General features: G+C 31.7%; 1 protein-coding gene across 1 annotated transcript; it reads right to left on the bottom strand.

Annotated features, from left to right (window-relative positions):
* Positions 1-18,187: 18,187 nt before the first annotated feature.
* Positions 18,188-21,912, bottom strand: LOC139484440 (GTPase IMAP family member 4-like). The gene is made up of 2 exons (XM_071268173.1): positions 21,899-21,912; positions 18,188-18,920 (listed from the first exon to the last, which is right to left on the bottom strand). Exons 1-2 carry the CDS (start codon positions 21,910-21,912, stop codon positions 18,188-18,190), a joined length of 747 nt encoding a protein of 248 aa, XP_071124274.1.
* Positions 21,913-24,672: the final 2,760 nt, after the last annotated feature.

The raw sequence follows: 24,672 nt of genomic DNA, 5'->3' as shown, positions 1-24,672 counted from the left end.
TGCACTGTCAACTATGCAAGGTCTATTTAAGAAAAAAGTTTAACACATCAAACAAGAAAACTTACTGTCTGATTTATGAACAAAATAATAACAAAAAAATCCAAATATGATATATACAGCAACACACCAGTGAATTAAAGGCTCCTTACTTTGGACAGGCACATACATAATAAAGACATGCTAATAGATTTCACCATTCACAAGCCGTACAATTTTATGTTCTTGTTTTGGTTTTTTTTCCCCACAGTAATCATATCTATAAAACCTATAAACCAATTAATTTGGTGTGGCTTTTGATTAAACCAAATTACATCTGTTAAAAAAATACCGACATACATCTTAGTATTCTGAATTGAAAAGGACCAGTCAGACTGAGAATCAGAACATGTACATGTATTTATGTATACAGTATATCTAGAATATCACTACACATGATTCCATCCTTTTTCAATAACTAAACCAAAATTTGAGAGAACAAAAATAATTCCAGGTATAAATAATATTTTTATTATCAAACATTTATTCATAATGTTACTGTCAATGATAACTTAAGAGTTTTATGATCATTTCCCTGCAACTGATCTGGTACAGTTCAACTAAGCAAATTTCGGTATCTGTACAGCTAAGGATATATACATGTACATTGTATCACCGATGGTAACTTGTAATAAATTGCAAACAGTGAAAGGGAGATGGCAAGATTCTTCATGTTCATTGTGTGTCTCATTCACTGCAAATATCTCAATTTCTTGTGCAATCAGTTGCTCTCTACCTTACAGTGGTGATAGAAAAAGAAACAGCATGACAATCAAATTCAAGCGTTCATATTTTTCCATTCTCTTTCCATCTTCAGTGTGGATTGAAACTGAAACAGATGTCTCCTCCATATTGGTACCAACAGCTGTTCATGGTAGAGGATTACTCTCTTTTAACTCCATTTGTTAATTTCTACATCTTTTCCTCTTTGGCATTCTAAATTAAAAAAAAACGACTTGAAAGTCTTACTTGTAAACTGTACTTCCTACATGTATGTCATACAACATTCTGCCGGTTTTTATTATGCTAAATCTATTTTAAATTTCATTTTGGCATGTATAGACCTTACAAGCTTGCTATTAGGTACCAATTTTTGATATGTTTGTCAATTGTTAAACGTGGTACAGTGAACATACAATGTAAGTTGCTGACATCAACTTTATTTAGTCTCTGCTTCTCATGAGGATCTAGAAGGGGTTTACAAAAGCATAACGGACTGAAAGTCACAGGACATAAAGTCACAAATTTAGTAGAACAAAAAGTCATAAGACAAAAAATTTACAAATAATCTTTTGACAATTGTTTGTATATATAATTAGAGAAATATCTTTAAATATTTACTTTTTAATACATATATTCGTATTAAAGTTTAAGAAAAGTGTCATTAAATTTGAAAAATGAAGAAAGACTTATTGGCACCATGAAGCTATTTAAGTGCCAAACCAGTTTGACATTTTTGTTTTTTGTAACAATTATTTGATTGTTGGATTGTATACAATAGTTCAAGAATAGAAATAAGTGTTTTTTGTTGAAGGAAAATAATCAGAAAAAATGAATTGTGACTTTTTGTCCTGTGACTTTCTGACACTGTCCTTCATTCATACAAAAGAGTATCAGAATAACTGCATAATTAAAATCAGAGAAGTAAGGACAAGAGGAAACATCTTATCAAAATATCAAGATTGGAGAATGATGGGGTGCTAAAATAAATAAAGAAAAGAGAATGATGGGGAAAATTTACAAAGAAAAGAGAAAAAAATTGGAGATGTGTACTTGTCCATGGTAATACAAATATATGCCCCGCTGATCTTATTTTAATAAGATAACAGTTGGAATAAATACAGGCTCATTAAAATGCATATTTATTCTATAATTTCTAAGTTTTATGAAAATAGGTAAGTCCCGCATAGCCGGGTTTGGGTATCAATGTGAAAAAAATAAATCACCTTTGATGGTATTTTATGAAAACACTATTTAATCAAAATATACGAAAAAAGTATAATTTTAACAAGATAACAATCGGGAGAGGAATAACTCTATGGAATTGCATATATAATCGTAAATTTCTAAGTTTTATGAAAAAAGGGTAGTTCTCGCATAGCTGGATTTGAGTATCAATGTGAAAAAAAAAATCACCTTTGATGGTATTTTATGAAAACACTATTTGATCAAAATAAACGAAAATAGTATCATTTTAACGGGATTACAATCGGGAGTAGAATAATACTATACAATTGCATATATAATCATAAATTTCTAAGTATTATGAAAAAAATGGTGGGCCACACCGGTTCTACAGTATTGAAAGAGGGGAAGATGAATGGGCCGAATTTAAATAGGTCTGCATTGGATTATTATCATCATTTCAGCACATTAAATTGGTAGAACAAGTTATGTATCTTTTGAATATACTTACATGCTTTAGCTGTGAAAACAATCGACATAAATGAGAAAACAAATCTGTAAGCGTATCGTCTCTCTTAACAACAATGGCGGAATTTTCTCATCTCGAGCCTCCTTCATCCCAGGTCACATCATAATCCCAAGCACTTCCGGTAGCCAAGTGATTGCATTGGCCGTTATACAGACTCTATTAGAGTTGCCAATCTCATGTATTATATGTCTCTGGTAATATACAATTTTCTTTTAATTTATTGATATCAAAATCAACACCTATACCAATTTCAACAGTATTCAACGACTTATTACAATGTTGAATTAGTAACCTTTTAGTATTAGTTTCGTTAAAAAATCAATAAGTTACTAAGATCGTTTCTAAATTTCCGAGCACGGTCATCAACATTTCTGTAAAAATGAGGATGTGCGATCCAGTTTGAAATAAGATATTTACAATTATTTGTAATTCTCATCGGAATTTGTCAATTGCCTTGACGTCTTTACGGTTATATTCATGTCTTATGGTAAAGAATATTAATCACCGTCTTCATTTATTAGATTTGATTTGGTTCAACATAATTTGTACGATAAATTACGTTTGCAGTTTGATTCAAAATTAACCGGACATAGACATGATAGAATGTAGTTAATTGTCTAATTGCTACCTCAGTTTAATATTGATAAGTATTGCAATGATCATTGTTATTAAATGTAATATCAATGTTTAGTACAAATATAATTTTAAATCAATCCTTATTCGATCTTATTATAGTTTTCAGGTCTTGACTAATTCGGGTGTGTCTATTTCTTGTGTTGGATTTTTTAGATTTATGTAATGTATCCGGTTGTTTTCTGTAATTAGTTAATGCTTCAGTTTTATCATGTTTATCTTTTATATAGTCATTTTATAAGATTTATGGTTTGCAAAATATGAATTATTCTAAATAATAGGGATGTTCTGGTCCCTAACAGATTATATATTTGTTATACTCATCGGATTTTGTCTCATGCTAAGTCCGTTTCTGTGTGTGTTACATTTAAATGTTGTGTCGTTATTCTTTTTGTATTCAATTCTTTCCTATAGGTTTTGGTTTGTGTCCCGGATTTGTTTTTTCTATCGATTTATGATTTTTGAACATCGGTATACTACTGTTGCCTTTATTTGCAATTAAACTTTTAATTAAAACCAAATATTTATATCTTTGAAATAATTTAGTAAAGGTTTAAAATAATTTATGGTAACAAATCCATGGCTCAATAATTTACCAGTAATAAAAAGATTACGTTCGTTAAAATAAAAAAAAACGTTAACTATCTTATAGGCGTATAAACCATGCTCGACCAAGTCTAAACTATACTCGACCAATTCTTAACCATCCTATACTTTTTTGGTATTAATCTATTGCATTTTTCTACTTTAGGAACAATTTTAACAATTCTATCAATAAATTGAAACATCAATATGAAAAAAAAAATTTCAACATAACATTAAAACCAAAATTTTACCATTAACATAATACAACTTCCACACATGTTCATAAATATTTACATTTATATATCACCTTTAAAATAAAAATAAAAGTAGATCAAATAATCTCAAAACTTATTTTTGACTATAATAGATCTGTGAAACATTCGAATTAATTATATTTTATTGTTACTGAACAATTTTCACCAATGATAAAATTAGTATAGATTTGTGGTTGAGTTTAGTTAATAGTGAACATTTCTTTTTGTTAAAATAAAATTTAGAATAGAATAAAAAGCAACTTATTAGATTTAAAAAAAAATACACCTTTGTTTTGTTAAACCAAATCAACAGAATATACACAGCCATGAATCACCATCACTGATGGTGATCCGATGGATAAATCTATTGTAGAGTTGTCACTGTTTCAGACATACTCATAAATATAAGTATTTCTGTGACTGTATCTTTCATTAATTTGTAGAATCCTTTACTATACATATATTTTAGCTGATCTGTAAATATTCTTTCTTCCTGCCTTATATATCATTTACTATCGTACGACGCTAGAATAAAACTTTAGAGGAAAGGTAACACATGGCCACCGAAAGCATTTGTTGTGAAGCCAAGGTAGTCGAGTGGTCTAGCGCACCGGATTGAACGCATGGTAAGTAGTTCGAATCCCGGCGAGGGAAGAACAAAAAAATTGCGACAGCAAATTTACAGATCTTACATTGTTAGGTTGATGTTAAGACGAGTTGTATCTATGTATATACATATTTATGTTTTATTGTTGTTGTTTTCAACAGTAAATAATAAAACAGGAAGAGTTTTTCTTGGTAAAAAACAGTTTCAAACCTTTGGTTAAGTATGGTTTCGACTGAAAAAATAGGTCCAGTACAGGTTGAGAATGGGTTACGACTGTTTCAGACTGGTCTAGTAATAACTCAGACTTTTTTGTATGGCAAAGATGAGTGCAAAGTACAAATCAGTACAGTCGTGTATGATTAAGACTGGATTTGAGTAATGTCGAGTAAATTTCAAACCGATTCAGTCTGGTCAGGAATAAAACCCAGTTCTGCCGAATACAGATATTTGCCATTTCCGACTTTTACTTGTTTGTAGTGTTAAGTTCCGAAAAATGATTGAAGCCAAGTTTTGTTTAATTTGACCCCCACTAATAGCAGGTCATCTAAAAAAAAAGTTTTTTAGTCCGGACCATTGAATTTTTTTTTACAATTTTCCCTGAAACTTCTAAAGTAAACTCCTATGTTCTTTTAAGCAGTAACTTCCATATTGGTTGGATGACAGATTTGTTGATTATATGTTTCAATTAAGACAACCTATAGACTATAAGGTCCATAAGCTGAAGCGGAGAAGATTTTAAAAAATGATGACAAAATTAAATTACAAAAATTCTGTAAAGGACAATAACTCCTTAATTGGTCAATTGACAATTTTGTGATGTTGACTATTTTGGAGATCTTACTTTGCTGAATAATTTTGCTTTATACAAATGTTTAATCTCGATCTATTATATTATTCAAGATAAAAAAATGCAAAATTATTAAAAACAACCCATTCAGGTGCAACAACCTTAATAGTTAAACTTTCTAGGCTGATAGACATTGAAATAACGAAGTTTTATTCACTGTCAGATTTTCTCTTTATACTATAGTTTCAAAGATAAAAGTCAAAACTGCATTTGACTCCATGACCTTTTGTTATCCTTGCTGTTGTTGTTTATGGTTGGATAATTTATGTTGAACCAGTAATCATAAGGATGATGTTATTTGACCAAATAGTTTCAGACAAGAAAAAATATTTGTAAAAGATTAAAAAAAAGGGCAATTAATCCGTATGAGGTCAAAAAATAATTTTGATCTTGTGAATTTATTTCTAGATCTTATTTTATTGAACAATTTTACTGTTAAAAGTTATCTCTATCCAATTTGATATCCAAGATCATAACAAAAAAATTGCATGATTTTACAAAAATACCAATTGGGGGATAGCAATCAAACAATGATTGTCTACAGATGCGTCTGAAAGTTTCAGGGCAGATAGATGTTCACCTGCTAAAATATGAACTACATCAAAAGTTTCATCAGCAACGCTCGAATAAAATTTAGAAACAAATAAGACTAAATAGTGCCATACATATAAGTCAAAATCTGCATGCTATTGCCATGTTCTATTTCTAGCCAATGCAGTAATGGGTAATGGCGGGTGTCATCGGATACATTTGATTAAGATGTCAAAAGCCAACTTTGGTTGTATTTTGCTCAGTAGTTTCAATGGAGAAATATTTTGTAAACGTTTACGGAAGATTACAATGTCTATGACGGCGGATGACTACGACAATGACGAGAAGAACAACGACGGACGACAATACGACGACAGACGTCAACTGATAAAAGAAGCTGCTCATGTGGCCCTGTGAATCAGGTGTGCTTGAATACATGTAAATTTGAGTCCCTTTTCACAGACCTAGTTTATTCACCTTATCGCTCTTTTGAAATATGTACCGCTTGACACGAGAGTCTGTGCAGGTTGAACTTTTCCATTTTTTTACTATTAAAACTTCAAAATTTTACCGGAACCTTTGCGATGTCCAGTAAATGCGGATAAATAGCGATAATGTGTATAAATGTAACATTACTTGCTTACAGACACATAATAGCATCAAATAGATAATATAAGATTGATTGAACCTAGCAAGGATTATAGACTACTTTCGAGTTTGTCCTCCACTGGAAAAAATTGCCAACCATAAATGCGCGTCTTTATGAAATCATTTACCAGACAGAGGGTATCGCATGTATTCCTGTATTATTCACGTTTATTAAGCTTCTAAGTGATCGTCATTGTGCAGGATAAACTAAAAATAATGTTTGTTCCTTATGTACTTTATCGCAACTCTCGAATGACAGCAGTGCTGATCATCATTTATGAGAATTACATTTGCCGAATAATTCGTACAATATAGCATCATGGTTTTCCAACAACTTGCTCAACATGGAAATGACGACTCCCCATTATACACGAATGATGTTCACTAATACCAAAGTGTTTGACGAAAATGCATATTGAACTCGAAAAATTTCTATTTTGACACATATTTCATCGGGAGCTTGTTTGCATTTGTTTACAAACCATAATCTCACGTGATCACGCACTGACGTCGGAATCTTTTATTGTACCATAATATTACACAATAAGACATTTATCATGCAAAACAGTTATCAAGACATGCAAAGGATATATGTGAACGGTTAATAAAAATAAAAACAATATTGCATGTATGGTTAATAAAAAAAATCAAATCGATCAGATTTCCACCAGGAACTCAAATCGACTGGGTTGACATTTCTGTTATCGGGGATAAGTGATCAGTAAAATAGGATTTTACTTAACCGTTCACAAGGTCTACAGAACCTTTACAATAATGAGTAATACTGACCAAAATTGCTTATATTAAATGCTATATTCTTTATTGTACACTGTCGAAATGATGATGATTTAACTATGCAGCTTTTTATTGGCGCGAACGATTCTCACTCCTATTGATTGGCGTAAAAAATGTGTATAAAATCAGATATAACTTAATCTCAGCGTAGATAAAAGTAAATATGCAAAACAATGACAATACAATAAAGACGAACTTTGTTTATATTCCTGTAAGAAAAAAGAATATTATTTTACCAATATACTCCACTTAGAATCACATTTGAGTGCAAGATAATCTCTCTTTGTGAATCGGTTGAAAACAGGGGTCGAAGTTCAACAAATTATCGAAATATACATCTATTTTTACTGAAGAGTTTGGCATATTTTAATCATAATGTTAGAAAAAATTATTGTTGTTAGAAGATACAAAACAGAAAATGATTATTTTACCAAATACATATTAGTTTCAAATGTGCTATGACATATGTTGTGAGAAAAAAACCTAACAAAAGATACAACAATCAATATTTTATAGGCAAGACGCGCGTTTATTCTTCATCAAAAGTTTCATCAGCGACGCTCGAATTAAATAAAAAAAAAATAAAAAAAAATAAGGCCAAATTAAGAACGAAGCTAAAAATCGTTAAGTTCCAAAATGCCGAAATAATCGGATCCTTTAGTACTTTTTTCCAAGTTTCAGAAATAATGGTATCACCATGTTCCTTTGATCGCAATAATATAACATATTGTGATTTTCTAAATAACTATGCGTCGGGCCACAGCCAGCGCCCGACAACATTAATTGAAAAAAGTCTTTTTTAGGATAATTGTAGGAATTTTTAGATTATATACGCGTCAAAAAAATATGTCACTGTTTGTGGTGTCTTGTGCCGTTGTTAAAGAATGCCGTCCGTTATTATTCTGTGGATTTCATGTTACAATTAGATTATTCATTTATGCGTTTTTCTATGCTGAGTATTCTTCCATATTGTTGTCATTTAGCGATATTTTTAGCATTGTAATGAAATAGAGGATTGGTTAGCCATTAAACCAGGTTTAATCCACCATTTTTTTAAATGTCCTGTACCAAGTCAGGAATATGGCTGTTGTAATCAAATAGTCCGTTTCTATGTATGTTGGCGTTTGTTTGGGTTGCACTTCATTTTTTTTTCTATTGATTGCCTCTTATGGGGTGTGTTTTCATTGGTTTAATTTTGTTACCAGGATTTGTTTTCTCTCAACCGATTCGACTTTTATACAGCTGTATACTACTGTTACTTTTATTTGCTATAATCGGCTCCGGAAATAATAAAACAAGAAAGACTTAAAATATTTGGTCTGAAGCCTGAGGCAAGCTCAACAGAAATGATAGCAAGTAGAGTTTGTGATTTACGCACCCATTAGATACCAAAAATTCCTGTTTTCTTTTTTATGGTAAGTGATATTTAAAAGGTATACGTAAGATCACAAAAATACTGAAATCCGAGGAATATTCAATTGTAAAGTCCCTACTCAAATGGAAAAATCAAATGACAAAACACATCAAACGAATGAACAACAACTGTCATATTATTTTTCCTGACTTGGTACAGGCATATCAAATGTAGAAAATGGGGGATTGATCCTGGTTTTATAGCGCTAAACATGTTACGTATATATGCCAGTCGCATCAAATTCCTTTATATTTACAACGATGCGTGAACTTTATTTTACTTTATATTATTTTTTAACTTCTCTGTAACCTTTGTACTTGCATGGTTTTACGAGAATAAACTATCTATCTATCTAACAAACCAGACATAATAAATACAGGTCAAAAAATGGGTATAGCAGTCATCACTGAGTTATGTACAATCTCAAAAACAAACAATCTTTTACAAAAAAGCACAAAAGTATCTAAAACCAATTATAAAGCGATCATTATAAACTCTTAGCATAGCTTAAGGCATACGTGTAACGCTTGATTAAAAAAAGTTGAAAGTTTATCAAATGGGAAGTTGGACAGCATAGAATTAGAAAATTTCAAAAAGGTATTACGACCTTTGCTATCTTACCATGACCTAACTGCACTCTAACTACGCTTCTACTACGACCTGATTTAGCCACGACAACAGCACGATTGTTTTGAACATGTTCAAAGTTGGCCACGCTCATCACGATCTTGAAGACCTTACACGATCGCACTATGAGCGTCAAAATTTATTATTTCTTTTTTACATATCGTAGTGCGATCTTGGCCTAGTGGGACTGCGGTATTAAAACGCAATGGAAAAATAAGGAGACAAAAAGAAAAACAATAGTTTACAAAATACAACAGCGATCAATTGAATTTTTCTCATATGTTTTTCAACCAACTTTAAACATTTATTATCTTTAACAGTAGTCTCCTGAGACAAATATGCACACGGGCATAATTGTCATTGTAAACGCCGTTACATCGACTGTCCTGTACTATGATGTTAAAGTAGTCAATATAAAATTTACTCTTTTTTTAGTCATTTTTTTTATGTAGATCAAATGGTACATATCAATAAACAATCTATTTCTTCGTGAAGATATACAATAATCTGTTAAAGTCTTGATTTATATCTGTATTTTTATATTTTAATATTATAGTGTATCAAAAGCATTTATATAAATCAATACAAATGAGACCAAAAATTGCACTAACATTGGTATCATATGCTTCGTTTTTTTCAAACACCATTCTCTGTTTTTAAACTAATGTAATTATGAAACTATACATATACATTTGTTTTTTTAGAATTTTTTTTTTTTAAATTCAACATTCAGCCTTCAAATATATGAATATGATCGATCTTTAATAGCGTTGTATCAATTGTAGATTTCAGTAATAGCCATGCAGATAAAATTTTAAAAGTAAATGGACGGCTGTTTGATTTGAGCAGGTAAGACAGTTATATTGAAAAATAATTGTTTGGCATGGAAGATAAATATTCTATAACATAAAATGAAGGAATCATTCAACATAAAATGAAGGAATCATTTATGAGTTTATTTACAACCACTGGGTCAATGCCACTGCTGGTGGAGATTCCCCCGAGGATATCACAAGCCCAGTAGTCAGCACTTTTTGTTCTGACATGAATTGTCATTGATATGGTTATTTTTATAAATTTACTGTTTACAAAATATTGATTTTTTTTAAATACTAAGGTTTTTCTACCTCAGGTGTAGTTTACCTTAGCTGTATTCGGCAAAACTTTTAGGAATTAAATTCCTCAATGCTCTTCAACTTCGTACTTTAATTGGCCTTTTTAACTTTTTTGGATTCGAGCGTCACTGCTGAGTCTTTTGTAGACGAAACGCCCGTCTGGCGTATAAACAAAATTTAGTCCTGGTATCTATGATGAGTTTATTTACAACCACTGTGTCGATACCAATGCAGGTGGAGATTTATTTCCCCGAGGGTATCACAAGCCCAGAAGTCAGCACTTTTTGTGCTGACATGAATTGTCATTGATATGGTTATATTTATAAATTTCCTGTTTACAAACTATTGATTTTTTTTAAATACTAAGGCTTTTTTTTTTTACCTCAGGCATAGATAACCTTAGCTGTATTTGGCAAAACCTTTAGGAATTTTGGCCCTCAATGCTCTTCAACTTCGTACTTTAATTGGTCTTTTTAACCTTTTTGGATTCGAGCGTCACTGATGAGTCTTTTGTAGACAAAACGCGCGTCTGGCGGAAATACAAAATTTAGTCCTGGTATTATGATGAGTTTATTTAAACATAAAATGAAGGAATTATTTTTTACAAAATTGTGTTTATGTGGTTTGTGTGTTTGATTTGTATATTTGTCATGTTTGTCGTGTATGGTCAATTTGCTTTTGACTTATTAATAAAAAAATCCTTCGTTTTTATGCTTCTCATTTAAATGTTTATTAACATCAACATCCGGAAATATTTCAAAATTATGTAAAGGATGACATTCATCACGAAAACTAGGGTAATGTCTATTCCGGATTTTATACTAGAAAAATTGTTAGGTAAATTACTATTTTATTGCTGTTAACAGTTAATACAAGTATACGTTGATTATATCTTTAATATAAGCTTTTGATTTCAAATATTTTGGTCACGAGCATCACCGCCATCTACCCGACCGCCATCCGACTGTTCACGACCTTTACTCGACAATTTACGACATCATCAGGACTCCATCCCGACAACAAAATGAATACTTATTCGATAAAATCCGATCCATTCACGATTTGTACACGATTTTTACTCGACTAGCAAGACCAATTTATTTTCACGATCTCAGTGAGATCTTGTCCAGACCAGATCGACCGGATCGTATATGGGTCGTAGGGATAGTCGGGTATGCAATATTTTAGTATAAAACGTCCGAAACTTTAATTTGCCGCCACTTCGGAGTAAGTATTACGTGTTACCCTTCTCCGTCCGTACGTATTAGTTTCCGTTCTGTTATTTTATTTTGCCTCAACTAAATGTTATGAAACGCCGTATAATAAATGCTATATTGTCATAAAACAAAGTTCAAAAGCAAATTTGGGTGTCCGTTCTTCAATAATTACCCTTTATAATGTTATATTTGATAGCTGGGGTATTATCATTGACCCATGCACACATTTTTCGTATATTTCATTATATTCAGTAGAGTAAAACCATACATTTAAAATATCTATATAGAAATAAAGCAATTGGATTTATGGGCAAGGTAGTAAGAGCTGAAATAGACATATTAAAAACTGTGACGGAGCTTGGAGAGTGAAAAGAAGACGAACAAGAAGGTGTAAACAGCAACGGGGGCCGAGGAATCTAGGTGAGGCAGTGGCTGACACGCAGTGGCACAACGAGAGACTTGCACTAAGGGGAACCCAGACGTTTAAAAAAACTTCCTCGTAGTGGACGCTGATATGTAATGATAGTTGAATTGCTCTTTTTTGGAAATGACACCACAAAATGCCACTGGATTAGTACTTATGATAGATAGCAATATACATAAACTTTACTATCCCCTTTTCTTTGCTTTCTTACAAATAAAGCAAACTGTTTGTGTAATATATGTGCATAAGTATGTAATCAGTATTTTTCATAGATTTGATATCCAGTAGTTGAATGGTTCAATATACTTATTCCTTTTTTCTATTTTCTTTTTTCTGTATGGCAACAAACTCCATGTATTTGAGTTAACATATTGCAAAAAGAGGGCAAAGATGTCACATACCACCCCAAGTTTTACACAAAGTAGATATCAATCACCTGGAGTGATACCTTTTTGAAACTGTTTACAACTTTACATATATCTATCAAGAGATCAAGAGTGCATTTCTTTCTTACCAAATAGATATAGGAAGATGTGGTGTGAGTGCCAATGAGACAACTCTCCATCAAAATAGCAATTAAAAAAAGTAAACCATCATAGGTCAATGTACGGCTTAAACACGGAACCTTGGCTCATAACGAACAAAAAGCTAGAAAGGGCCCCTAAATGACATGTTTAAAACCATTCAAACGGGAAAACTAACGGTCTTATCTATATAACATGTATAAAAAAACAAGAAACGAGAAACACGTATGAATTACATAAACAAACGACAAGTGCTGTACATCAGTTTGGTAAACCTTAAGTCTTAGAGGCATGATTTTTTTATTAGTTGTTATTGGCTTTGAACTAGCTGTCAGATAACTGCGAGTACTCTCATATCTGTTAATTGTGTCTTTTTGTGTCTGGATGTATAAGTACGCGGCCACGTTCACTTTTATTTCTTGTCTATCTGATGACTTAAGCCTTTTACAACTGATTTTTATAGTTCGTCCTTATGTTGTACTGTTATACCACTGTCCAAGATTAGGGGGAGGGTTGGTATCCCGCTTACATGTTTAACCCCACCACATTATTTATGTAGGTGCCCGTTCCAAGTCAGGAGCCTGTAATTCAGTGGTTGTCGTTTGTTAATGTGTTACATATTTGTTTTTCGTTCATTTTTCTACATTAATAAGGCCGTTAGTTTTCTCGTTTGAATTGTTTTACATTGTCTTATTGGGGCCTTTTATAGCTGACTATGCGATATGGGCTTACTCATTGTTGAAGGCCGTACGGTGACCTATAGTTGTAAATGTTTGTGTCATTTTGGTCTTTTGTGGATAGTTGTCTCATTGGCAATCATACCACATTTTTTTTTTATAGTTAAGTGCTATTTGTTATAGTTTGTTTAACGTTACATTAGTAGAAAAAAATGCATCGTTTAATCGGAGTTAGCTATCCCTGTTTGAACTGTCAAAAACGCATGCACTGTTTGTTGTTATTTGAAATTATTACGCGGGGAAATAGGTTTATGCAAACTTTGCAAACGTATTTTAGAAACAAATGATTAAAACGCTGAACTGTTTGTATCGCTTGTGTAAGAACGAATTTCGCTCCAAATGAAAAAAAAAATATTTGTCTTTCATCTCTTTTTTGTGTGAAATTACGTAAAAAAGTTCGAATGAAAACAGTAATGTTACCTATAGTTGTTATTAATCATTTCTATGTTATTAGGTGTACTTCGAAGAGCTGTCTCGTTGGCAATTGTAGTACATCTTTTTTTTTTTTATACTGGACACACATTTCAATACAAACGAAAAAAATACGGATATACAAAACAGAAAATATCCCATAAAACAGGTAAATATAACCTTGACCGATGCTCTTATCAACCAACTTCGAAAGATAACTTAGTCGTCAGCAATCTAATAATTATAGATTATCGGAGATCAGCTCAACGAAAAAGGCAATCGAGTTGAGATGAACAATGAGAATTTTTTTATTGCTATTTTATCTATGACGACGTTGTCAATTTCATGTCAATTTCATTAGCAACGCCACGTGCATGCTTAGTTTCTAGCGATGATTTTCCATCTCAAGCGAATAGCATGATATGAAATATATCACAAAAAAAGATCAAGGTAAAATGCACAAAATAGCGATTATGAATGTTATTGCTCAATTACTTTCGTATTTGAAAAATCCGCCGGTGCCAAAACTGCAGGATATTCTTCCCTTACGGAACACCTGACTTCATCCCAGGTTTTTGTTGGGTTATGTGTTTAGGTTTTAGTTTTCTATGTTATGTGGCCTGCTGTTTGTCGGTTTTATTTTTTGCTATGGCTGAGTCGCTTTGTATTCGACCTTTGAGTTGGATTGTTCCTGTGGTGCCTTTTACCTCTCTTTTAAAATGTTACCTTTACTTGCAAAAGTAGAGACAGGAACTGTACATAGAGGAATTTTTGTACAGTTAAATATGATGTTGCCAATATATTTTTGCGGAGACAGAGTTATACGAGTTAATCAGATCGCACACACTTTTAGATAAACGTGTAGCAGTCATGTGTTCTCGTGTATGGACGAGTAGAGATCGAAGTATGGTCGGATGTGGTAGCGAAGGGATCGTGTATTGGTCGGCTTGGTCTTGGATAAAATAAATATAGAAGTCGTAGTGATCTGGAAGAGATAGAACATTGGTCGAGTTAATCTGGAAATGATCAAACTTTAGTCAAGCAAAAGTCGAAATGATCAAGAACTGATCGGTATTTGTTTTGTATTCCGACCGAACTCGATCTCTACACGATTCTTTCCTGATCAATTCGACTGCTACTCGATCTCTTCTCGATCTCTTCTCGAGTGGCTAGCTTTTCTGTCCTTATTCGATTGTTTTTGACATGTCAAAAACTCTCGGGTAGAAAGTCATATCGATGACGAGTAAGGTAGACTATCCCGAACATCCTTGTCGATTGAAACAGACCAGTCTCCCGATCCCGTTATTTGTCTTGATCGGGCTTGGTCGAGTTGATCTGATCTGCAGTGTGAACCTAGCTTTACACAACAAATACGTAGTGTCATCAAAACATTAGAGTTCTTTTAAAATACATAAGAAAATATACTCATCAAAGATACAAGAATTCAATTTCTGTACGCCAGATTTGCGTTTTGTCTGCGAAAGACTAACCAGTGATGATTAAAAAAATAAGATTAAAAAGGCCAAAGGAATATCAATGTGGACGAGCATTGAGAGCACAAATTGTGAAGGTTTTGATAAACACAGCTAAGATGATCTAATCCCAGGATAGAAAATTCTTAGTATTTAAAAAAATGTCACAGTTTAAAAAAAAAGAAAGATATATTGCCACTATAACATATGAACTGCCAAGATATAACCTATTGCCGGGTCATATTAAAAGTATTGACTAAACTTTTAACAATTTGATAAACAAATTAAAGTGTTCTCAAAATTACAGACTCAAGTTAAACAATACAAAATAATACCAGACATTGCAGAAAGAACAGCTGTCATAAATTTAAATTAAAGATATTGTCATTCAGTAGGAAAACAAATAATCTGGAATAAAACTTAAATATATTGCCTGAATTTACAGAAATTCATGCTTTAAGAGTGAAATTATTATAACCTAATTGAAAAACGACCCACATGATTATGCATACATTGTATTGAAAGATAAAGTTATTGGCATACTTGTCCAAGTGAACTTTAGTTCACCTTGCTGTCTTCAAATGTTATTATAAAATAAAACCTACCACCAACATTGTATTATCTCTAAAACGATATGATTTTATCTTTACTGTTTGAGGTAAGAGAACTACTTCAGCATTTATCTGCTATACTAAAGTAAATAAAGTAGGTCATTACATTGCGGATACTTCTATCTACAGTTATTTAAGGTCATATGTTTTATATAACGGTTTTCGATATTTAATTTCTGCACGGACGATTGCAGCAGTTATTATGTAAAAAAAAATTACGACGTTTGTTAAACGATATAGAAAATAAGTTGTTACTTTGGTATACTATTCCACAGCCATGCACCTCGTATAACTGTCTCGTCTCGTATCGAGTTATATATGGTGGTTTATGATGCAAATTTGTATACCTGATTGTATAAAGTTAAAGCTATAGTATTATTTATATGATATCGTAGCGAACGTGCAACCGTAAACCGCGTTTTTTTCTATGACATCCAGTTAAGATAAATTTTCTTCTCGGAGTGGTGACACCGAAAAAACAAGTTGATTTCGTCGAGCAAAGGAAAACTTACACACACAGAAAAGGACTAAGAGAAGGCGAGACAACAGTAAAAAAAACCCGATCAAAATCCATTCAAAACTACCATCTTATATCTAACTGGAATGTCATTAAAATAAAACTCAGTTTAGGATATTAAAAACAATATGTTCAAAGTCTAAATTGTTTTTAAGATGAATAATTTGTTTTGTAAACGTTTTCCTAAAACTTTACAACTGTTACACCAAAGTTACACCGAGTTAAAATTAAACTATTGCACTTGTTTTCAACTTTCTGTTTGGAGAATAATTGAAAACATTTTTTTATCTGATAAGTCTTGGGTTTTAATAAAAGAAAAAGAGACAATATTAGAAATTATTAATTAGTGTGGCTAATGACGAAAGTACTACCGCTCCACTTTTATGATAAGTTAACTAACTGTTCACATACCATGAAGATATGCCGAACATTCGAAAGCTATATTGGAAACTTTTCAAAACAATTTATTACATTTAGAATTTTGTCCTGCATTTCAATCGTATTCAACTGAATATCTTTTCTGTGTTCTCAAAAATGGATCTGAGTTATTGTTTCTTATTACTCATTTAGTACATCAAGATTTACAGCCTTGGATAAAATCATGACAGGTTAATGGTAGAAGTAGCTGTGGTTTGTTTCTTTCGCAATGTCGATGAAGGCTGCCGGTGACGAGACAGATGCTGTACAATGTAAGTTTGGTGTAATTCATACTCGCGGCTTTTGACTTAATTGAATTGTGATATGTAAAGATCTGGAAGATTTGTTTTAAAGTCAAGATTCATTTGAGCTAGGTGTTGATATCTTCCACATCTTTGTGTGTCTTTGCTATTTCAGAAGGATATGTATTATAAAACATAAAGAGAAAATGTAATATGGAATCATATCTTTTTCAAAGTAATACCAAGATTTTCGATTTCCCCATAAGGAAGTAGATGCGTTTTTATGTAATGTAGATTTTTTTCAAATTTTATTCTTTTAATAAACTATGTTTCACAGAATCGAGTAAAGTACCATTTAATTGATTGAATTACTTATTTCAATCATCATTTTAGTGGAGTTCGTGTGGTTTCTTATTTCTTATTTATTCAATGTTGATGTACATGTCTTATGGTTTCACGAGTCTTTGTTTACTCCTTGATTTTAATTGGTATTGTCCCTTAACCAATTATATAAAGATATTCAAAATCATGCTTCCTAATATCAAATATCATCACAAACTGTAAAATATAAATCGTGAATTCTTAATCAAAAGTAAATGACAGTCTTTACTAATTACTGGTATCATTCGAATTTTGTCAATTCAATCACAAACATATTCAATGATCTCGTTTGCGTCTTCTCAAACTCTAAATGCAGTCACTTCAATTTGTAAAAAAAAGTTGTGATTGTAGTTTTTGTATATTTTCAGCAATATTTATGAGATGATTACACGAACAGTACCAATGTTAATGCATCATATACGCAATTCGATAATTGTATACATTGATGGCAGACAATTAGATTTCAAAATAAATAATTTCTCCAATAATTAATAAAAATAAAAATAGATAAAATATGTCAGAAACAATTGACTTTTGTCTTAATCACCATTATTTTAGCGGTACTGTAGAATAAAAAAATATTTTTATTATTTGCCTACATTTACATTTTTATTATTGTTTGATGATCTAACTGCATTGACAGATTATATAAGAAATGTGTATTGTTATACACCGATAAAACCGTGTCAAGGACACTCCTGTCGAAAACTAATTTACTGAGCATTTGCTCTGTGCATCTATGTTATCGTGTTCATTTTTTTTCTTTCGTTCCTCTTTCATCATATTATTAAGTCTTTCAACTTCTGCTTCCAATTTCTTAATTTTTTTGAGTGATTCGATTTGCTTGTTTACTTGATCAAAATACTTCCAGTCATAATAATCATTGATTTTATCAATTTCTTGCAACACCTGATTAGCATCTACTAGTCTATCTTCCCATTCCTGTTTGTTTTCAACGAGAACAAAACGTTTATCACAGCCATTGTATAATTTCTGTATGCCATTTGAAGATATGTTCTCAATATATTCAGTGCTATTGGGATTTTCTCCATAGTCTTCGGTTATTTCAGATTTTCTATTTATTACAAGAACTGTATTCCTGAGGAAATGGTCGTCCCCAAAAAATTCAAAAAGCTTATTTACTGCTTTTTCATCTTCTTCGGTAAATCTATTTGGCATCAAAACTATGATAATTGCATGAGGACCTGGTGATAAAAAATCAAAGCTATTTCTAAATTCATCTATCATACTTCTATCGGAAATTCCAGGGGTTTCTACAATTTTCAAGTTTCGTCCAGACTCTGTCTTCACTTGCACTGTATCACATGATGGCGTCACGTTTGAAGAAGATGAAGACACTTTGAAATGCTGTTTTCCAATGAGGGTGTTTCCCAAAGAACTTTTCCCGGCGCCAGGTCTACCAAATAAGATTATTCTACTTCTGGAATATGATAAACACTTATCATTATCTATATTTGTATATGTTCTATATAAATACCATGTACAGATTTGATATCATAGAAATGATTAAATCTTGTAAAGCGCCAAATAAAGTTTGATTGGGCTAGAAAGTTGCTGTAAAATGAGAAGATATCGGTTTCTTCTCTCCTGGTTATTTGAATGTTAAATGTGTTTTTTAGTAAACGAAAATCACCAAAAGAACCTTACCAGCTAAACAGTTTACGAAATAAATATGATAATAAAGAATAATTGTATGTTTTGTTGTTTTTAAAGGGTAACTAAAGTGTCTTTCGTATCTTCGGAACCACCCTTTTAGAAACAATTATAAGATGAATACAGTGGTTTCCCCTCGTTTTGAATTCTATGTGCATCAGATAAATTTTCCGAGATATACTTGTCTTGCTGAAAAAAACACCCAGTATCGATACAAATGAAACAAATACAGAAAGAATCAAGGCAGCTTTTTTGAAATAACTTTACATTTGTAACTTGGCCTTTTCTTCTTTTTCTTTTTAATTACATCATAAAAATAACCGTTTCAAGTATATTAAAAACAAATTGGGTTATGTATAACTATCTTAATTCGAATAATCTACGTAATTGTTATAAAACAAATTTGTTGACGATTAATCTGCTTTATTAAAATCAATTTGAAAAAAGAAGTTAAAACATTGGTGGAATAAAAGTTAATATGAACATATACTAGTCAACAAAAGAAACGAAACAAGACTCTTTTTCAAATTAAAGATAAAGTTTTCCCGTTCATTGGACCAATACTGGAGGAAGTTATACTTAATCATTATGGAAATATAAATCCGTTGAAAATTTTTTTTTTTGCTTTTCTTAGTACGTGTTTTCGCGAATTTTTTTTTTTACAAAATTTACATAAAACGACAATTTTAAAAACAGAAGTTCCAATTAATGATGCCAACCTCTCATTTAAAGGTAAAGACAGTGTTTGCCATCAATTTGTTTTTAAAAATCATACAGTATCTTCGTTTATTTGTGTAGCAAAGTTCGGCCCCACGAGAAATCGTTAAAATGTATACATTATCAACTGATTTACCATAGACAGTATGTGTAGAGCGATATTCAAAAAGCGGTAACAATCTTAAAACTAATCCGAAAGGTTTCAAATATACTGTGTGTTGTTTTCATATCTAAAGCATTGATTTGAGACGAAAATAAAAAATGCTTTTTTGCATTTTTTGAAATTTCAAAAACCACTTGTTTCCCCAAAAATTTGAAAAAACAATATTTCAACCCATACGTTACAACACGAACATAACTTGATTAGCATATGGAATGTTTGTAAACAAATTTGAAATTTTATTCAGTAGTTAGAAAATTATGTGTCGATTTTTTATTCAACTTTCCGCAAAACTTATTTGCACCCTATAATAGTTTACACAGAATTTAGATACTTTCCGACACGTTTTGATTTTCATTATCACATGTGCATACATTGCAAATGAAAGCTTTTTAAAATAGTGTATCTCATTCTGTTTTATATTTAATACCTTTTGATAAATTTTATTTCAAAGTCGTGTATCGTTTCTTTTGTTGACTAGTATATATGTCAATAGTGCCTCAACAATATGATATATGTAAACACAATGATACTGTAATAGTCTGAAGTTCTGTCCAAAATTGTTGATAAGTTTTTATGGAATATGCTTAACTGTTAACGAGCCATTGTCAAGAAAAGGAAACATGATTTATCAAAATAAAATTGAGAAAAGAAATTGGGAATGTGTCAAAGCGACAACAATCCGACCAAAGAGCATACATGGATTTATGAGTTTTGAACAGCGGTATACTACTGTTGCCTTTATTTATACAACAGCCGAAGGCCACCAATAGGTCTTCAATGTAACGAGAAACTGCCGCACCTGGAAGCGTCCTTCAGCTGGCCTCATAAAAATATGTATACTAGTACAATGATAATAGACATCATACTAAACCCCGAATTATACACCAGAAACTAAAATTAAACATTATACAAGACTAACAAAGGCCAGAGGCTCATGACTTGGGACAGGCGCCAAATTGCGATCGGGTTAAACATGTTTTTGAGATCTCAACCCTTCTTTTATACCTCTACCCAATGTAGATAAAGGCAACAGTATTGAACCGCTGTTCAAAACTCATAATTGATAATTACTCTTCTTTTTCTTTTTAATTACATCGTAAAAATAACCGTTACAAGGTTATTAAAAAACAAATTGGGTTATGTATAACTATCTTAATTCGAATAGAAAAGTAATGTAGAAAAGTAAACACATAACAATACGCACATTAAAATTCAGTTCAAGGAAAGTTCGAGTCCGATTTCAGAAGATGTAACAAAAGAAAATAAATAAAATGACAATAAAACATAAATAAAAACAGACTACTAGCAGTTGACTGACATGCCAGCTCCAGACCTTAATTAAACTGATTGAAAGCTTATTTCTTCATCATATGCATATCAGGCACAATCCCCTCCGTTAGGGGTTTATTATCATACTATCATAAAATATTTGAGAAGAACATAACCCGTGTCATGCCAACAACTGTCTTTTTAAAAACAAATGTGTTTAGTTCCGATGCAAAGACCCTATAAGTGAATCAATATTAAAGCCAAAACACTACCAAACATCTACGTATAGCACCAGGCCAATAAACTCGAAAATGAATTAGCTTGCAATCAACAGCCACTGATTGAAATGGTATTGATCCATGATACATTGAAGTTGTTTAATTGATTAAATCAATTAAAACATATAATTATATAATTCTTTAATAAGGTATCTTAAACATTATCGAACTTGCAAAAAGAGTAATTATCAATTTGCATTGAAAAGGAATAAAATAGAGAAATGTAATAATATCATATTTTTTCTAAGTTTACATATAAATAATTGTAGACAGAACATTTCACATTTAAAGGAAAGATAAAAATGATATATAACTTACTGTTTGCTTTCCATGATGCGTATATACACCTTTGCCAAATAAATGTTATCATTTCTAAATGATTTGTTATCGGTTTATTATAAATCTTAAGTTATCAGCAATTTGTTTAACATCACACGTCACCAATATGTGTCTATAGTTTATTTCAGATTTACATATCAAATATGAGTTAGTACGATGATACGACACCATTTTGGTTGAAAAAGAAACTGTACCTTCTAAATAATTGCCTAATATGTAAAATGAAAAGTTAAGTAACAATCTATCCAAATCTCGTTAAAATAATGTCATCGAAGATATCCGTTGATGCCCGCGACTATTGTGTATATTTTGTAGGCATTTAGCTTCCGTTAGTCGTGGTTTCAGATTTTTCGGTTTATCATAAATCGATTAAATAGGACTGCAGTCCTATTATGAATACAATCACTGACGGAGTCAGTGACTATATTCCTATCATGATTTCTTTGATAGATCGTTGCTGCTCACAAGTAAGCCATCAAACCAAGAGTTCCAAATAGTGAAATTGAAATCATTCCTTCGTTAATTTCACGAGTTGGTTGAGCGTTATGAAATAACGGCTTCACAGATGATATTGAATATGTTTCGAACGTCGATACTACAATCCCCTTCCCTTTCATGAATGTGACCTACCGAATAAGGCTATTTAACGAGTGTATCATAACATGAATAACACTACGGGTGCAACATGTGGAGAAGGATCTGCTTACCTTTGGAATATATGAGACTCCCCCAGTTTTTGCTGGGGTTTGTGTTGCTTATTCTTTAGTTTCTATGTTGTTTCTTGTGTACTAATATTTGTCTGCGTATCCTTTTCATTTTTAGACATGGCGTTGTCAGTTTATTTTCGGTTTATGGGTTTGACTGTTCCGCTGATGTCTTTTGCCTCTCATTTGATACTTTAGAACTCTGACGAATATCAGGATAATTACCAACTCTGTTTTTTCTTTTACAATGTATTATGAATTCTTTACATATCTTTTATTCGTTTGTCTTTTACACTATGTTATCTTACCATATGGTGTCTTTTGCGCCTCTTTTGAAATAGCACATATCTTGAGGTAAGACAAGTATTTATTTCAAATACTGTAGAGTTCTCTTTTTAGGGAAAAAAGGTGAAAAGGGACCATTCAAATATAATTGACATTTGTCTTGTAAATTGATAATAAAACGGGTTGTTATTTACATTACCATGACATATAAGATACCAACAGGTACCGGGGATACACAAATAAAATATTGTGTTTTCTCGTTTGAGAAGGAAAAACAATACTCCTGACCAATACTTCCCAAACAGACTAGTGAAAAGAAGTTCTAATCTCAAATTCCAATTCGTGCGATTAAATTTACTACATGTAACTGAAACGCTTGCACATAAAATGTTTAACTCGGAAAATTTTAAATTGTAAGGGTAACACGTTAAATGTTTCGATAGGTCTTTTATCCTTAGGTTTGACGAATAATTACTTAAGGCAGTTTTTTTCCTTGGTGTTTGGGATTTTACTCTCTATAGAAACATAAAATAAAAAAATGGTGCTTTGATACACCCAATATATATGGTCATGACTCAGAAATGTTTTACTGCAATGAAATGTAGAATTAACTTCCTGCAACTGTCAAAGTCAAGGGAATATTTTTGTTTTAAACCTTTTTAAACCTTTTTCGTATGCAACCAGATGTGTCGTACTATGTTTTGATGGTATAACACCCATTGTTGACTTTTTTTTAAGAAACTGCATGTAATTTATCCTTTGTAATACTAGTTATTTCAAGAATTACTATAAAGTTTTGTCAAAATCAGTAAAATTGTTTGAGAAAAATCTAGTATAATGTCAAATATATATTTCACTTGCCTTTAAACAGTTGAATATGATACAAGAGATGACTTTCAGATGATAGATATCATTAATAAACCTCTTCTTTCTACATTATAAAGTCGCTTTTGGTCCGTTTTCCCTCTTATTTCTTAAATAAAATTCAATTTTTTGGCCGATTAATAAAAACATGTGAGTTAAATTGTCCTTATTGAAGAAAGACATGTTATTTTAAATCAGTAATTGGAGTATTCAAGCTGAATGCACTTTTCATATAAAAGTTTACCGACTCAATGGAGGTTTATATAAGTTCTTACTGAAATTATAAATTTACGCCATGTTCCATAATGAGCATACAAAGTTTCCCTTTGAGTGAATAATTTGTTGTTTATTCGAATAAAAATATTGCTAACTTCTTTTCTTTCTTCCTAAGAAGTTCCTGTATGAAGTCAGCCTCATAATACTAAAGAAACAAACCGGTAGGGAGAGGGACACGATTGGTTCCCTTTGGAATTTCGACAGTCTGTTGAAAAACACACCCTCCAAACTTAACAAATATGTTATCAATCAATTTTTTAGTATTCACGTCTGAATCAGCCAACTCTAGAATAGGCAGTATCACAATAACTGTGGTGTCCGGCTTTGATGGCTGATAAAATAGACGTTAATCATTTAGAAAGAGGAGCACTTTGAAGACCCAGCAATATTTTTTAAGTTTAGGTATCCAATACACATGATACAGTGATGGAAGATCCCATTCTTCATCTTAAGTTGAAATTCTAAAGGAACATAGAACAGACTTATGATCATCTAGGATTTCCTATTTGGTAAGTGTCGTTGGGGTATAAGTTGAGTTTCCAAGTGATTTGTCGATAGCTAATTCTTATATCAAGCAGTTTATGTCATGATATTTACACACAAAAACGATGTTGTTTGTGGCTT

The sequence above is a fragment of the Mytilus edulis genome, chromosome 8 (assembly GCF_963676685.1).
Source record: "Mytilus edulis chromosome 8, xbMytEdul2.2, whole genome shotgun sequence".
In the NCBI taxonomy this organism is placed as follows: domain Eukaryota; kingdom Metazoa; phylum Mollusca; class Bivalvia; order Mytilida; family Mytilidae; genus Mytilus; species Mytilus edulis.
This window is presented reverse-complemented; position numbering and strand designations above follow the sequence as displayed.